Genomic DNA, 18,077 nt, shown 5'->3' with positions numbered 1-18,077 from the left:
GAGCCTATAAGACGACTCTGGAAGAAAGGTCTCTAAAAGATGAAATCTGAATCTGTGTTTAAATATTCTGAGAAGAAATGTGGAGAAATGAGACTGAGTTTCAAGGGAATTAGAGATAAAATAGAAATAAATAAAATAGAATAGATAAAATAGAAATCTCTACCTTCCACAGTGAGAAGTCAACACATGCATGATACAAGTGGTAAATGCATAGTTATCATATAACCCAACAATTACACTCCTATGTTTGTTTGTTTGTTTGTTTGTTTATTTTAAGACTGATATTTATTTATTTATTTATTTATTTATTTATTTATTTATTTATTTATTTTAAGACTGAGAGAAAGCCAGAGACAGAGCAAGTGGATTTCAGGCAGAGGGAGAGGGAAAGAGAGAATACCAAGCAGGCTCCACGTTCAGTGCAGAGCCCAATGCAGGGCTCAATCCCACAACCATGAGATCATGACCTGAGCAGAAATCAACAATTGGATGCTTAATCGACTGAGCCACACAGGCGACCCTCTACTCCTAGGTTTTTGAGAGAAAAATATATGTCCATACAGAAATTTTGTTTTGAACGTTCACATGAGCATTATTTATATTAACCTAAAAAAGGAAAAAAAAATCCATCAACTAATGAATAAACAAAATGTGGTGCAGTGCACCCCGTATCTGTGGTTTTCCTTTTCCACAGTTTGTTATCTACAGTCTGTTACACAGTCAACAATGGTCCAGAAGCAGATGATCCTCCTTTTGACATATTGTCAGAAGGTCAATAGTAGCCTAACACTACTTCACAATGACTACATCATTCACCTCACTTCATCACGTAGGCACTTTATCATTTCACATCATTATAAGACAGGTAAGTACAGTACAATCACGATTTTGAGAAAGACCACATTCATATAACTTCTATTATAGTATATTGTTATTATTGTCATATTTTATTATTAGTTATTAGTGTTAATCTCTTACTGTGACTAATTTATAAATTAAACTTTATCATAGGTATGTATAGGAAAAACACAGTATGTACAGGGTTCAATACTATCTGTATTGATAGTATTCAGGCATCCACTGGGGGTCTCAGAACATACCCCGCATGGGTAAGGGGGGATTACTGTATATCCATAAATGCAATGTTGTTCAGCAGAAGGCAGGGAAAGAAGGCAGGAAGGCAGGCAAGAAAGAGGGAAAGAAGAAGGATGGATGGACTGAGAAGTGCTATAACATGGATAAACCTTGAAAACATTATACCAAGTCAAAGAAGCAAGTCACAAAAGGCCACATACTGTATGATTCCATTTAGATGAAATGTCCACAACAGGCAAATTCTCAGAGATGAAAAGTAGATGAGTGGTTACAAGAGGCTGGAGTTAAGTGGGAATGAGGGGTGTACTACTAAAAGGTAGTTTCTTTTTTAGGAGTGATAAAAATGTTCTAAAATTAGACACTGGTGATGGTTACACAACTCTGTAAATATATTAACACCACTGAATTGTACACTTTAAAAGAATAAATTTTATGGCATATTAATTATAGCTCAAAAAAGTTATTTTAAAATGGCATTCCTTGGGGTGCCTGGGTAGCTTAGTTGACTTAAGCATCCGATTTCAGCTCAGGTCATGATCTCATGGTTTGAGTTCAAGCCCAGAGCCTGGAGCCTGCTTCAGATTCTGTGTCTCCCTCTCTCTCTGCCCCTCCCATGCTCACACTCTGTTTCCCCCCTCTGTCAAAATTAAACATTAAAAAATAATTGTTTTAATGGCATTCCTTATACTGGAATAAATAAATAGCAAAAACAAAAACAAAAACATAAACATAAAAATAAAAATAGCATTCCTTGGGTGCCTGGGTGGCTCAGTCAGTTGAGCGTCTGACTCTTGGTTTTGGCTCAGGTTACAATCTCTCTCACAGTTCGTGAGTTCAAGCCCTGCACCGGGCTCTGCACTGACAGCGTGGAGCCTGCTTGGGATTCTCTCTCTCCCTCTCTCTGCTCCTCCCCTGCTCATGCTCTCACACTCTCTCTCTCTCAAAAATAAATAAATAACCTTTAAAAAAAAATTCTTAATAGCATTCCTTCCTTTAGTCACACCCTTTCCTTTTTAAATACCTTTCCAGCGTAGAGAATACTAGAAGAATCTAAAGCATCATCCAATGGTCTCCAGTCCACTATTACTTCAGCATCCTAGAGAAAGAAATTATGGACTACGGTTACTATTCAGCAATATCTTACACTCTTTCTTAGTCACCTATGTGTAATTCCCTGAACCCAAAATGAAAATTTTAAACCACTAAATATTAGCATTTTAAGTATGTAATATCATAAACTATTTGATAATTGTTATATAGATTTTTAAACTATTATTATTCATTATAAAAAATTTACATTACTGCAACTTTTACATAAGTTTTATAATAGTCCATGCCATTTTACTGGCTATCTAAAGTTACTTTTTTTCTGGGGTGCCCAGCTGACTCAGTCAGTGGAGTACGGGACTCCTGATCTTGGGGCAGTGAGTTTGAGCCCCACACTGGGTGTAGAGATTACTTAAAAGCTTTTTTAAAAATTTTTAATTAAGTATTTCTTTCTAACATCATTTTCATGTTAAATTTACAACCACTGTTCAATTACATAATTTCACCTCACACATGAAATTCAAACTAACAATGCCCTAACGATGAACCACTGCCATAAACAATCATAAATAAAATCATTTACTAGAAACCCACCTTTTCTAACACACGTAATATTCCTGAAATCAAGCTGTCTTGGTCATTGGTCTTTCCACAAGATGAGTGAATATAGACCCCTTCCTGTTCGTATATAATCTGGAACAGCAAAAAAAAAAAGAATTAACCACACATTATTAAGTACTGTTTCAACATTTGTTTTAAAAAATTGAGATATTTTCCTATAATGCCTGAACCACATTTCTGATTATTTCATATATAAATGTATTATTTGAAAAATACCACTCAAGTTTAAGAGCACTTCAAACTAAGACAAACTGGAAGGAAGTTTGCTTTGTTATGCATGGAAGTTTGATTTAGTGATAATCACAACCTTGATCTTCTCCATAAACAAAAATGCTATGTGTCTCAAGCAGATTCCACTTAAAATATATTTTATTAACAAACATTAAGCAAGATATTGGGTTCAAACTGAAAAAGGATCTGAAAATACTCAAGAATAAGAACAGATGAAATGCAATAAGGAATCACTGCTTTCTAACTATTCCTAGAATAGCACGTTTTACTGTAAGATTATTTCAGTGTGTTTTTATAGCAAAATGGCATAGAAATTCAGGGAATAATATGGGAATTTTAAAGAGTGATGATGAGGACCATCTAGGAATGATTAAAGTAGTTCAAGCACACAAATATTTACTGAATACGTAAAACACTATAGTTACATAAGTATGATTAAAACATGGTCCCTGAACAACATCCTATGGCAATACAAGGGAGACTTAAGTTAATTCCTAAGTAAACTGAACCATACAAAGGTACGCCTTATTTTCTAAAAGCATAATGTTATAAACTAAGATTCCATTCCTGGGACCCATTTTAAACCACTAAAAATTTTTTTTCATTAGGAAAATAAGTAAAAGAGAAATAAAATAATCACTTCTAGACCTAAGTATTTTTGACATATATAAGTTTAGAACAAAGTGCAGTTTCCATTTATGTAGACATTTTCTTTAATTCCAGTACAATTAACACAGTTATATTAGCTTCACGTGTACACTATAGTGATTCAACAATTCTTTACTCAGTACTCATCATGGTTAAGTGTACTCTCAATCTCCTTCACCTATTTCACCCATCCCCCACCCACATGCCCTCTGATAGCCACCAGTTTGTTCTCTACATTTAAGTCTTGGGTTTGTCTTTTTCTTTGTTCGTTTGTTTAAATTCCCCATGAATGAAATCATATGGTATTTGTCTTTCTCTGACTTATTTCACTTAGCATTATACTCTCTAGATCCATCCTTGTTGAAAATGGCAAGACTTCACCTTTTAATGGCTGAGTAATATTCCACTGTGTGAATGGGGGGGTGTGTACACCTCATCTTTACTCTTTCATCTATTGATGGCTACTTGGGCTGCTTTTGTATTCTGGCTATTGTAAATAATGCTGCAATAAACACAGGGGTGCATATGTATCTTTTCAAATTAGTGGTTTCATATTCTTTGGGTAAATACCCAGTAGTGGAATTACTGGATCATATGGTAATTCTATTTTTAATTTTTTGAGGAAACTCCACATTGTTTTCCACAGTGGCTGCACTAGTTTGCATTCCCACCAACAGTGCATGAGGATTTCTTTTTCTCCATATCCTCGCCAACACTTGTTTCTTGTGTTTTCAATTTTAGCCATTCTGACAGGTGTGTGAGGTGGTATCTCATTGTTATTTTGATTTGCATTTCCCTGATAAGTGATGTTGAGCATCTTTTCATGTGTCAGTTGGCCACCTGGATGTCTTCTTTAGAGAATGTTTGTTCATGTCTTCTGCCCATTTAATTGGATTATTTGGGTTTTTTTTTGGTGTTGGGGTGCATAAATTCTTTATATATTTTGGATACTAACCCCTTATCAGATATATCATTTCCAAATATGTTCTCCCATTCAGTGGGTTTCTTGTTTTGTTGATGGTTTCTTTTGCTGTGCAGAAGCTTTATATTTTGATGTGATCCCAATAGTTTATTTTTGCTTTTGTTTCCCTTACTTTAGAAGACATATCTAGAAAGATGTTGGTGCAAATTCAAAGAAATCACTGCCTAGGCTTTCTTCTAGGGTTTTTATGGTTTCAGGTCTCATATTTAGGTCTTTAATCCATGGTAAAAGAAAGTAGTTCAGTTTCATTCTTTTACATGTAGCTGTCCAGTTTTCATAGTGCCACTTGTTGAATAAACTTTTTCCCATCACATAACTTTGCTTCCTCTGATGAAGATTAACTGAACATATAATCATAGATTTATTTCCAGGCTTTCTGTTCTGTTCCACTGATCTGTGTGTCTCTTTTTGTGCCAGTACCATACTGTTTTGATTACAACAGTTTTGCAGTACATCTTGATATCTGGGATTGTGATACCTTAAATTTTATTCTCTTTCAAGAATGCTTTGGCTATTCAGGATCTTTTGTGGTTCCATACAAATTTTAGGATTATTTATTCTAGTTCTATGAAAAATGCTGTTGGTATTTTGATAGGGATTACATTAAATCTATAGACTGCTTTGGGTACTATGGACATTTTATATTTATGTAGAACTTTTATTAATATAACCACATCACTATTCAGAATAGCATGTGGACCAACAATGCAAGACAAGCACCATCACAACCTATCACCATCACACCCTAGTTACAAATGTAAATGGGTATGGGGCAACTGGGTGGCTTAGTCAGTTGAGCATCCAAGTTCTACTCAGGTCATGATCTCACAATTAATGAGTGCGAGCCCCACATGGGGCTTACTGCTGTCAGTGCAGAGCCCACTTGGGATCCTCTATTCCCCCTCCCTCTCTGCCCCTCCCCTGTGTGCTCACGCTCTCTCTCTCAAAAATAAACTTTCAAAAATGTAAATGGGTATGCATTCTGTTGTTTTCAGTTAGCATTTATGGAACACTTATGCACTGGGAACTCCGCATATCATAGCTTAATCCCTACAACTCTAGACCACAGGCTCTATAACTGTATCCTACTACATCATTAGAATGAGAAGCCCATTTGTGTTAATGAGAAAACTGAAAGAGAGGTTAAATAACTTGTCTAAGGCAAGTGACACAAATACTAAGGGGTAGTTAAGGAGTAGCGTGGAGATTAAAATCCTGGCAGTCTGACACCAGAACTGTGCTCTTAACCACTACATTATAAAGCACCATATTACTTTTACTGCCTGTCCTGTGTTGTTAGTCACTTGTGATATGAATTTGTACATTAGGAAAAGAGTCCTTTTAATTTAGTCATCAAGATCAGAGAGAAATTCTGATCTCAAAAACCCAAGGTAGCATTCAATGTAATAGTTGTTAAGCACCAGACCAGCATTAAGCAGAAGGCAAAGACTGGGGACCGTATGAGTTGGGAAATGGTGGGAGACATTCTGTATTATTTGTATAAAAGTAAAAACTTTCAAAGTACACAGATTTATTCACACATATGCATAAAGATATGTTTAAGACTATTCACAGTATTATTTACACCATCAGGGGAGGTGAGGGAAGGAGGAAAGAAGGAAGTTATGAATTTAAATATCCCACAGAGGGAAATGATCAAATATATCCTGGGATATTCATTCTACAGAGAATACTATTTAGCAGTTAAGAAAGAATATGGTACATTAAATGAATAGAAAGACACAGAAAACAGCCAATTACATATAGTATATGACATCTACATTTTTTTTTTTAAGTTTCTCTAAATCTCTGTAATACACAGAACAAGTTCTGGAAAGACACACTTAAAGCTGTGAACAGAAGTTACTTGAAAAAAGAATGGGATATGGAAAGGCTGAAAGAGAACTGTAACTGTCTATGTTAATGCCTCTAACTGACTTGAATATCTTGAAGTTAAAATATAGTTATACATTGCTTCAGTAATAAAAAAAATAATTTTAACGAGTAAAGTGGAAAAAGGGAATTCCAGAAGTATAAACTATAACCTTTCCAGACTTCAGCTTATCAATTTTTAAAACAAGAGGTTAAACTGGATAATGTATCTGAGGCCACAATATGGAAGCAGGAAAAGGTTAAGAGGGGAAAAAAAAATCCCTTAAAATTTCAAGGTTTTGTGACAAATAGATCAGAGACACACCCCGAAACTACATGGTAGCATATTTTCACCTAAGACTCAGCTAATAGAATAATCAAGAGCTTCATAGTTCTCATAGTAGAAAAAGTGACACTTATTTACCCAGAAAAGCTTGGTATCGTTAACAACATAATCTAAGATTCTGTGATACCATTAACACTTAACAGATTCTGGAACCTTAATAAAGTAAGTGAATCCTAAAGAGTCAAATAAAATACCTAACTGAAGCACATTAAGCAACTCTTTATTTCCCATACATATGTTGTCCAAGTGTTGTCTGTTCTCTTTTTCATTTAAGAAAAAGCTGAATTTCCTAAGTAATTTAGCTGGGAAAATACCTAAAAAGCATGATAGTACTAGGTATCTTATGAAAAAGTCCAAGCTGCACTCATTCCATGTTCTGTGTTCCTTAACTCTTTAGTACTTTTTGAGGGACAAACTACATGTCCAAATATTCACAATCCCAAACCAAGACTTGTACTGTCTTTAGAAAGCAGTCATATTCGGCTAATTTGAAGGCTGTGATGTTAACCAATACAAATTACTAATTCTGCCAGAAACAGAATGAAATTAATAAACTTACCTTACTGAGCTCCTAACCTTTATTACGTCTTGTAAGACGTAAAGGGACAAAAAAAAGTTCTAGTTGCATCAAATATGTAATTTACTTCAAATATTAAAGTTAATGATAGTTTTAAATTTTTTTTAATGTTTATTTTTGAGAGAGAGAGAGAGAGAGAGAGAGAGAGAGGCAGAATACAAGCAGGGGAGGGGCAGAGAGAGCAGGAGACATGGAATTAGAAGCAGGTTCCAGGCTCTGAGCTGTCCACACAGAGCCCGATGTGGGGCTCGAACCCACAAACTGGGAGATCATGACTTGAGCTGGAGTTGGGTCGCTTAACCAACTGAGCCACCCAGGTGCCCCTTAATGATGACAGTGTTAATTATTTCTTTTTTTTGAAAAAAAAATTTTTATTGTTTATTTTTGAGAGAGAGAAAGAGCACGCAAGTGGGAGAGAGGCAGAGAGAGAGACACACACAGAATCCAAAGCAGGCTCCAGGCTCCGAGCTATCAGTACAGAGCATGACAAACCATGACATCAGGACCTGAGCTGAAGTTGGACACTTAACTGACTGAGCCACCCAGGAACCTCAACTATTGACTTTGTTTTCAAAGCAGTCTGATCTCTTTTGATCCTCATAGCTAAACTGAATGTGTCAGAAATAGACCTTATTTCCATCTCCATTTTACAGGAGAATAAACTGAGACAGAAAGCTATTCAGTGACTACTCAAGACCACATGCACATCAAAGGAAGGAGTGGATTTCAGATTTCCTAACATCTTCATCCATTAAATCTCAATTGTTACTGCCTCAAGAAACTACCAGAAAAATTCCACATGGTTTCCCTACAGAAAAGCAGTTTCTGAAATTGCTTAGATGTAGAAAATAATGCTGCTTAGGCCTAAAAACAATTTTTAAATGTCTTTAATTTATAAAGCAATGCAGCAGTTAACTAACAACTGGGCCTTTTAACAAAAACTCTTGGTTTCTCTCCCATCCGAACTCTTACTAAATAGTACACAAAAGAAATTTGTAGGCCCTTTTGTAACATGCATTTATTTATTTTAACATTTATTTTTTGAGAGAGACAGAGAGAGACAGAGACAAAGCGTGAGCGGGGAAGATACAGAGAGAGAGGGAGACACAGAATCCGAAGCAGGCTCCAGGCTCTGAGCTGTCAGCACAGAGTCTGACACGGGACTGGAACTGGTGAACCGCAAGATCACGACCTAAGCCAAAGCTGGATGCTCAACCGACTGAGCCACCCAGGCGTCCCGAATCATACATTTTACTCCTAAAGTCCTCCACTCCACTTTTGAGGGAATGATTTCACTTTTTTTTTAATTTACAGAGTATGTTTGTTCATCACTCGTTTCTCGGTAAATGAGCTTATTAATAAAACACAACTCTACAGGTATCAACTATCTACAATAGCTCAAAACACAAAAAGAGAAGTCCAATTAAAATTGTGATCTTATACAAAGTGTTAAAATGGTATTTCTTCTTCATTAGACCCTATAAGTGAATTGATTCCTGATGAGTATCTTTCTGCCATAGGATATTCTGCATCCTATCTTCGTCAATGGTAATAATTAGTATTTGAAAAGCTATCTCTAAGCTTGTTTGGTATGAAAAATTATTTTGCTACAGGGAATAATTATGATATCAGGAATTTCATCCGAGGTAATACATTTAGTAAAACAGGTTTTCAACTTCTTTACTCTGGTTTTGTTCATAATCTCTAATGCAAGATAAAAAAGAAAGGTTAAAATGCTATTATCATCAGCATGTAGTATTTCTATTATGCATTACTTTACACAGCATTTCTACGTTATCAATTTGATCCTCATAACACAATTAGATACATGTTATCATTCCTACTTTGTAACAGAAAAAAATGCAAGGACGTTAAGTGATTTGACTGAGGTTCTTCCACTAGTTTGGGGTTGAGATTTGAAAAGTTTTACTTGTCCAAAGGGTACACAATGAAAACGACAATCAACTTAAGGCTCGGTATATACAGACACTAACAAAATTATTCCAGTATACCATATGCTCATATTCCCATCCGAAGTAGTCACCAATTACCAGTGTTGTGAACATGAGTTGGTCCTCTGTGCTACAGGAAGCAAAGAAAGGGCATCAGCAATGCCTCTCTTTCTACTACCTAAGATTTGAGAGAAGATAAAGAGTTCATAAGCATAACCGGAAAAAAATGTCAGAAAGAAAAACAAGAAAAAATTATATTCTACTGAAGTGAAGGGCAATGAAAACTAATGTCAAGAAGCTGGCAAATGGAAAGCTAGGAGAAGAAAAAAGACTGAGACAAGGGTGCCTGAGTGGCTCAGTTGGTTCAGTGTACAACTTCTGCTCAGGTCATGATCTCACAGTTCATGAGTTTGAGTTCTGTGTCTGGCTCTGTGCTGACAGCTCAGAGCTTGGAGCCTGCCTCAGATTCTGTGTCTCCCTCTCTCTCTCTCTGCCCCTCTCCCACTCATTCTCTCTCTCTCTCTCTCTCTCTCTCTCTCTCTCTCTCTCTCAAATATAAATGAACCATAAAACAATTTTAAGGGGTGCCTAGGTGGCTCAGTCTTAAGGTTAAGCAACCAACTCTTGGTTTCAGCTCAGGTCATGCTCTCACAGTTTTTGGGTTCAAGCCCCACATCAGGCTCTGTGCTGACAGCGTGGAGCCTGCTTGGGGTTCTCTCTCTCTCCCTTTCTCTCCGCCCATCCCCCACCTGCACAGTCTCTGTCTCTCTCAAGGTAAATAAAAAAAAAAAATCCTAGCAACAGTAAAGAAATGTAAGAAAGTAAGTACTAGAAAAGTTAGGACAGGAGCCCCTGGGTGGCTCAGTCAGTAGAGTATCCTACTCTTGATTTTGGCTCAGGTAATGATCCCAGGGTTGTGGGACTGAGACCGCGTCAGGCTCCATGCTGAACGTGGAGCCTGCTTGGGATATTCTCCCTCCGTCCCTCTCTCTCTCTCTCTCTCCCCCTTTCTTCCCCTCTCCCCAGCTTGAACGCATGCTCTCTCTCTAAAAAAAAGTTTTTTTAATATATTTTTTAAAAAAAGGACAGTGGTTACTTAGGAGAAGAGGGTACATGGAAGGTCTTCTGGAGTGGCTGCAAAGGTCTACTACTTCTTGACTAAAGTGGTGTTTCCCTTACGATGTTATAAAGGTGTCATTTTTCTGTATTATGTTTTGTTTTACAACCAAAATGCTAAAAACTACTGGTAATAAATGCAAAATATGCAGTTTTAAAAAGAATTTAAACCAAATCTCAAAGGTAGTGGAGGAATATTGTCAGATGGAAACCAGGACATGACTTCAACAATAAAAGGACCTACCCTGAGAAAACAAAAGGGAAGGACACACCAAGCAGAAGATCTGAGGGAAGAGCACCACCTATCACTAAGTGTACCTGCAAAATAAAAGGAAGTGAAAGAAGAGAAAGAATGCTATTGTTATAGAGTATACACAGACTACCAATGAAATGGGGTAAAAAGACACTAATATAAATTACAAACTGATATAAACCTACTCTCTAGAGGTGATGATGACCTTCAGCTACCCAAATATCTACTGGCATTCTCTACATAATCAGCATCTGATAAAATTCTTGAAGGTCTTGTTGACAATGTCACCTCTCAGAAGACACATGACAGAAAAAAACCAATACAGACCAACAAGAATAAAACGGTTATTACAAAAACTCTGAAAGAAAAAGACCAGCTCAGAGTTCATAACTACCAAGGAAATAAATCTGGAACACAATCAAACATTCAGCCTGAGCTTGAGAAAAAAAAGGATATATAACAGAAATAGATATTAATCCCACCAAAACTAGAGAAGAAAAAAAAAAAAAACAACTATAATACCTTATACTTCCAGCCAAGAGGGCAGGAGACTGGATTTACCCTCCCACCAGGAAACAAAAACAGAAAAGAAGGAAAGCGAGCAAGTAAGCAGGCCAAATCGATGAAACAGTGTGTGTGTGTGCACGCGCGCGTGCACGTTTAATCAGGTAATGAAGGACAGTGACTGTTCAAAGGAAACAAATGAGGTGGGCCATATAACTGCCCCAGCTTACTGTCTTGAGAGAGTTTCTAGCTGGCAAAGTGAGAGAAAACCCAGCCAATGCCTAGTGGTCTCCTGGAGTTGAGGACACAGAGATGGGAATTGGGGGAAGCCAAGTCAGAGTTCACAGGACAGAGTACCATAGAAGAGATAAGTGCACAGAGAATTCAAGAGATCTGTAGAGGTCTCTCCCTGAGTAGTCAGCAGAGTGTTGGTCAGTGCATGTGTGTCCATAAATTATCAAAGGCTAGGAGCAAAGGTCACATGAAATTATTAGAAGAAACAATATGCAGGCTCACATGGAATTGTTCCCCAAAGGGTGGAAAACCTCATAATTCACAGGGCTCTGGGTAAAGTACTCAGAGCAGCCTGACCTCAACAGTCGGGCAAAATCAGTCCCACACTAAATACTGTGCTGTAAAATCAACTAACAAACTTTAAAAGACCCAAAGTTATTTTTTTCCAATCTTACACAAATTCTTCCAGAAAACTGAAGCTGAGGAGTAACTTCGCAACTCATTCTATGAGGCCAGCACTACCCTGGCACTGAAATGAGACTAAAACATTACAAGAAAAAAAAAAAAAACGAGGGGCGCCTGGGTGGCTTAGTCAATTAAGCATCCGACTTCGGCTCAGGTCATAATCTCACAGTTTGTGAGTCTGGGCTCCATGTGGGGCTCTGTGCTGACAGCTTGGAGCCTGGAGCCTGCTTCGAGTTCTGTGTCTCCCTCTCTCTCTGCCCCTCCCCCACTCACACTCTGTCTCTCCCTCAAAAGTAAACATTAAAAAAAATTTTTAAGAAAATAAAACTATATACACCAATATATCTCATGAATTTAGATGCAAAATTTTAAACAAGATTTAACAAACTGAATCCAACAATATGTAAACAAGGAAAATACCTCATGGTTTAATACTCAAAAAACAATCCCTGTAAACTCACCATAGCAAAAATATTTTTAAAGAAAAACCATATGATCATCTTAAAAGGTGCAGAAAAGGCACTCAACAAAATCCAATGCCCATTTCTGATAAAAACTCTCAACAAATTTAAGAATAGAAGGAACCCTTCTCAGTCTGATATAGGGCATGTATGAAACACTACACCTGATATCATATGCTTAAAGACTGAATGCTTTCTCCTAAGATGAAGAACAAGATAAAGATTTCCAATCTTATCCCTCTATTCAACACTATGCTTGAGGTCTTAGACATTACCATAAATAAAAAATAAATATAAGGCATCTAGACTGGAAAGGAAAAAGTAAAACAACTTATTTGCAGATGACATAATTGTCTACGTAGGAAAATTAGTAGAATCTACATAAAAGCTACTAAAATTAAGTGAAAACCCAGCAAGGATCCAGGACTCAAAACCAACATACAAAAATCTATTATTTACATACATACATGCATATCAGTAAATAAGGTTTTTAAATACAGCATTTACAATAACTTCAAGAAATATCATATACTCAAATATAAATCTAACAGATAATGTATAAGACTTCTAAACTGAAAATTATAAAAGTATTTGAGAGAAATGAAAGAAGACCTAATTAAATGCAAAATACACCATGTTCATGGCTTAGTGGAATCAATACTGTTAAGATGTCCATTCTCCCTGAAACTGACCTCTAGATTGATTATAGTGCCAATCAAAATCCCAGCAGGCTCTTCTGGAGATAGTAAAAAGCAGATTCTAAAATTTGTGTGGAATTCAAATGACCTAGAACAACCAAATCAGACTTGCAACAGAATAATGGGTGGAGCACTAACATACCTGGCTATAAGACTCAGTATAAATCTACAGTAATCAAGAAAATGTGGTACTGATGTAAAGAGAAACAAAGAGATTGACTGTCCAGAATAAAGAATTCTGGAATCAACATAAAAATGCATATATGGTAAATTTATTTGACACAAGTAGAAAAGCAATTCAGCAAAGAAAGAATAGTCTTTTCAACACATAGTAATTAAAAAACTTGAATCAGTGTACAAAAAAATAAACTTCAATCCATACACTACACAACATATACAAATTAAATTGAAATGGGTCACAGATTTAAATGTAAAACCTAAAACTACAAAATTTAGGAAGAAAACAGAAAATCTTATGGTCTTGGGTTCAGCAAAAATTTTTTAGAAATGACACCAAAAGCATAAAAGAAAAAAATGGATACATCAACAAAATTGAAAACTTCTACTTTTTTTAGTGTTCATTTATTTATTTAGAGAAAGAGCAGGCATGCATGCACACACAGACACACAAGTGGGAGAGGGACAGGGGGAGAGAGAGAGAGACAGAGAGAGAGAGAGACAGAGAGAGAGAGAGAGACAGAGAGAGAGAGAGAGACAGAGAGAGAGAGAGAGAGAGAGAATCCCAAGCAGGCCCAATGCTGTGAGCGCAGAGCCCTCAGCCCCACCTCATGAACCGTGAGATCATGACCTGAGCTGAAATCAAGAGTCAGAAGCTTAACCAAGGGAGCCACCTGAGCGTCCCGAAAACTGCTTTAAAAGACACTATCAAGGAGCGGCTGGGTGGCTCTGTTGGTTAAGTGTTCAACTTCAGCTCAGGTCATGATCTCACAATTCGGGAGTTCGACCCCACACCGGGCTCTGTGCCAATAGCTCAGAGCCTGGAGCCTGCTTAGGACTCTGTCACCCTCTCTCTCTACCCCTCCCCCACTTGCGTGCTCTCTCTCTTAAAAATAAACAAACATTAAAAATTAATTTTTAAAAAATAGTAACTAAAAAAAAGGCACTATCAACCAAATGACAAGCCAAGGCTCAGGCAGGGAAAATACATTTGCAAATCATATCACGTATCTAATAAAGGGCCTATATCCAGAACGTAAGAAGTCTCACATGTCATTTTCAAATGTCTCCTCTCTGTAAAGAGGACTTTCATACTATTCTTTCTAATCTTATACTCTAATAAACTTTTGCCTGCTGAAAAAAAAAACAAAAAAAACAAAAACCCAAAAACAAAACAAACAAAAAACCCTCTCATAACCCATTAACAAGAAAATGAATAGCTCAGTTTAAAATAAAATGAGCAAGGGACAACCTAGGTGGCTCAGTCAAGTGAGAGTCTGACTTGTGATTTCCGCTCAGGTATTGATAACAAGGCTCCATGCTGGGCATAGAGCCTGCATAAGATTCTCTCTCTCCCTCTCTCTCTGCTCCGCACAAGCATGCACACTCGCTCTCTCTCTCAAAAATAAAATAGACAAAAGGTTTGAACACTTTACCAAAGAAGATTTATGGATGACGTATAATCACATGAAAAGATTCTCAACATCCTTAATCATTAGGGAACTGCAAATTGAAACCATAATGAGATACTACAAATCTATTAGAATGGCTATAATTAAAAAGGCTAACATACCAAATGTTGACAGAGATGTGGAACAATTGGAACTTTCGTACATCACAGTAAGCATGTAAAATGGTACATTCACTTAGAAAAATAGCTTGGCACTTTCTTAAAATGCTAAGCATGCAACAAACATTATGATCCAGCCATTCTACTCCTTGGTATTTGCCCAAGAAAACAGAATGTGTCTGTTCATACCAAGACTATACCAATTTTCATAGCAGCTCTATTTAGAATAGTCAAATGTAGGACAAAATCCAAATGTCTATCAACAGGTAAATAAATGAGTAAATCTTGGTATGCCTATACAGTGGGATACTATTTGGCAATAAAAATGAATAAACTGGGGCATCTAGCTAGCTCAGTCAAAGGAGCATTCAACTCCCGATCTTGGGGTCATGAGTTCGAGCCCCACATGGGGTGCAGAGATTACTTAAGTATAACTTATTGAAAAATGAATAATGCAACATTAATGAATCTCAAAATAATTTTGCTGAATGAAGACTAAAAACAGAATACAAAAAAAAAGTTATATAATTCCATTTATATAAAATTCTAGAAAATGTGAACTACTCTATAATGACAAAAAGCAGCTCAATGGTTGCCTGTGTACAGGGTAAAGGTAGTGACAGATTACTGTGGGTCAAGAGGAAACTTCAGTAAAAATATTATCTTTACTGTGCTGACCGGTTCAGTGTATATATACACACACGGTTCAGTGTATATACACACACACACACACACACACACACATCATAAACTATCAAATTACACCCTCTATATGCAACTTATTGTCAAGTGTACCTCAAAGCTGTATAAAAAAATAAGTTACATGGAAGGTTTACTGTTTAAACCGTAAAACCCCATATAAACGTAAACATGTAAAAGTAGAAGATAGTTCCATTAAAAAAGCGGGGGGAGGCTAATCCCGCCTCAAGAAAAAAATTTTAAATCACACCATGTTTTTCGTTGCAGATTAAGTGTCTACAGGGAGCAAACACTATCACCAAAGACTTGCCACTTCATGGTACTAAGCTAGTTATATAAAGTTGATTCAAACTGAAACTTTTATTAGGCACTTATTATGTGCAGACATTACAAAGAACAGAAAATAAACAAGATAAAGTTCCTCGCCTGTGTGTACCTAGCAGTGTTATAAAGAACGTAAAATCTTTACACAAGCTAGAATATTCTAAGTGCTCCCCACCCTCTTGGTGGGGGAGGGGGGAGAGAACAATGTATTGAAGTACCAAAGAAAGGAAAAAAGTCCATTTCGAATAAAACCGCCTCATACCCTCCAGACTATCTATTTTTAAATATTCGCTAAGATACTAACCAGGTAAATATGTTTCTATAACTCCCAATGATGATGGCCTGCTGATGGCAACATAAACTGCAATTATTTTTTTCCTTTAGCAAAGGAACTATCCCAGATTGAAACTTACTAAAAGAACTCTAGGAACCACAGCAAATGTTTTAGAATAAACTTGCTGACCTCTAGTTTAGCAAAAGTTAGAATTAAAAGGCAAAAATGAGGCAGGCAAAGAAATTCAAGTTTCTACATAAAAAGAAATGTACTTGGGACAATCCAACTCAAGACCATGCTACTTCCTGACAAAAAAAGCTGAAAAAGATTAAGTTGCACTATATCATAGCAAATAATTTTCTATATTGTTCCTACACTTAAGTAGGATTGGATTTTTATTTATATTATGAATATCATAATCTTTATTTTCCAAAACTAGAGATAAATGATAACATTCAACCCAAATATTTTAAATTTACTATCAGGGATAAAATTCTTGCCCTAAATCTTTGTTCAAACATGGGAACCCAACACCTACTATACATAGCATACATTCTTTTTTTTGTTTTTAAGTTTATTTGGAGAGAGAAAGAGAGCAGAAAATGTGCAAGCAGGGGAGGGGGAGAGAGAGAGAGAGAGAGGGAGAGGGAGATAGAGGGAGAGGGAGAGGGAGAGAGAGAGAGAGAGAATATCACAAGCAGGCTCCACATTGAACCCAATAGGGGTTCATCTCACAAATCGTGAGATCATGACCTAAGCTGAAATCAAGAGTCAGATGCTTAACCGACTGAGCCACCCAGGCACCCCACAAAACATACATTCTTGAACTGTAGTACCTATGTGAATTTTATAAGCTAAATTTAACAAAAAAGTGACAAAAATTCCATTTCTTTAAAACTATCAAGCATATTGAAAATTTTTAACTTTTGGTTAAAATACCAATGTGAGCCCAGAAATTCTAATGCGCTCAACACCCAAATATCTAAGCACCTACTTGATATTTTCATTTCAATAACCCACAGGCATCTTAAACTCAGTACGTCTTACCCCAAATCTGCTCTTCTGATATTCCCACCTCTATCAAAGACATCCCATCTACCAGTTATCCTCTTTTTCATCATTCCCATCCTATTTCCTAAATCCCTCAAACCTTCACTTCTGACACTGACCCCTCATCATAGCTATCCTGGGTTGCTAAAATAACATTCTGCTCTCTCTTCTCTCAATCTGGTCATCTCCCAAAAATGTGTGCAAGGTGCGTAAACACCGCCAAAACTGATCTTTATAAAATGTACATGTGACCACACCATGCCTGAACTTAAAATCCTTCTGACTTTACCCTCTATCCTCTACACTTTACCTCTGCAGCTAATCAACACCTGACACTCCCTAATACATGCAAACTTTGTCTCTTGGGTCACTCTGAACCCACCTGTTCCCTCAAACCTTTGTACCTTTTTATGTGTGTTCTCTGTTCTCTCTTCATTACACCTTCTCTCTGCAAATAACTTCTACCAAATCCTTCAAAACAACACATTTTTTTAACTCATACACTCAACAAATTTACTGAGCTTCAATGAAATGTGAGGAATAAAAGTTGTCAGTAGAAACACACACACCAAAAAAAAGTGTCTGCTGAAACTAGTAACATCATGTAAACCAGTAAATAGTCATAGTACAGTGTGATGGAAGGCACAGGCTCCTGAATGAGATGTCATTTTCAGTTATTTCTCCAATTAATATACAATTAATGCATACAATGTGCCAGGCACAGAGCAAGCTTCTGGATATAAATACAGAAGATTCAGTCACTGCCTTCACAGCACTTACAACTGAAGAAGAGATTACGACAATAAAACAAATAATTACAATGTATGATTTAAGTATGAACAGGCTACCATAGTAGGACCTAATAAATGATATCTCATCTA

At 36.7% G+C, this 18,077-nt stretch overlaps 1 protein-coding gene across 4 annotated transcripts in view; it reads right to left on the bottom strand.

The window, feature by feature from the left end:
• Positions 1-18,077, bottom strand: part of TBC1D15 (TBC1 domain family member 15) — a 73,839-nt gene that overhangs the window by 45,826 nt on the left and 9,936 nt on the right. For 3 of the 4 annotated variants that reach the window (XM_015063624.3, XM_015063625.3, XM_053226495.1), the window contains exons 2-3: positions 2,737-2,835; positions 2,117-2,191 (exon numbers count right to left, since the gene is read on the bottom strand). In XM_015063624.3, coding sequence (XP_014919110.1) covers positions 2,117-2,191; positions 2,737-2,835 — 174 coding nt within the window. Of the gene's footprint in view, positions 1-2,116; positions 2,192-2,736; positions 2,836-10,731; positions 10,754-18,077 lie in introns of those variants that run through there. The other variant, XM_053226496.1, reaches the window with a different exon arrangement.

The sequence above is a fragment of the Acinonyx jubatus genome, chromosome B4 (genome assembly GCF_027475565.1).
Source record: "Acinonyx jubatus isolate Ajub_Pintada_27869175 chromosome B4, VMU_Ajub_asm_v1.0, whole genome shotgun sequence".
Classification (NCBI taxonomy): Eukaryota; Metazoa; Chordata; class Mammalia; order Carnivora; family Felidae; genus Acinonyx; species Acinonyx jubatus.
This window is presented reverse-complemented; position numbering and strand designations above follow the sequence as displayed.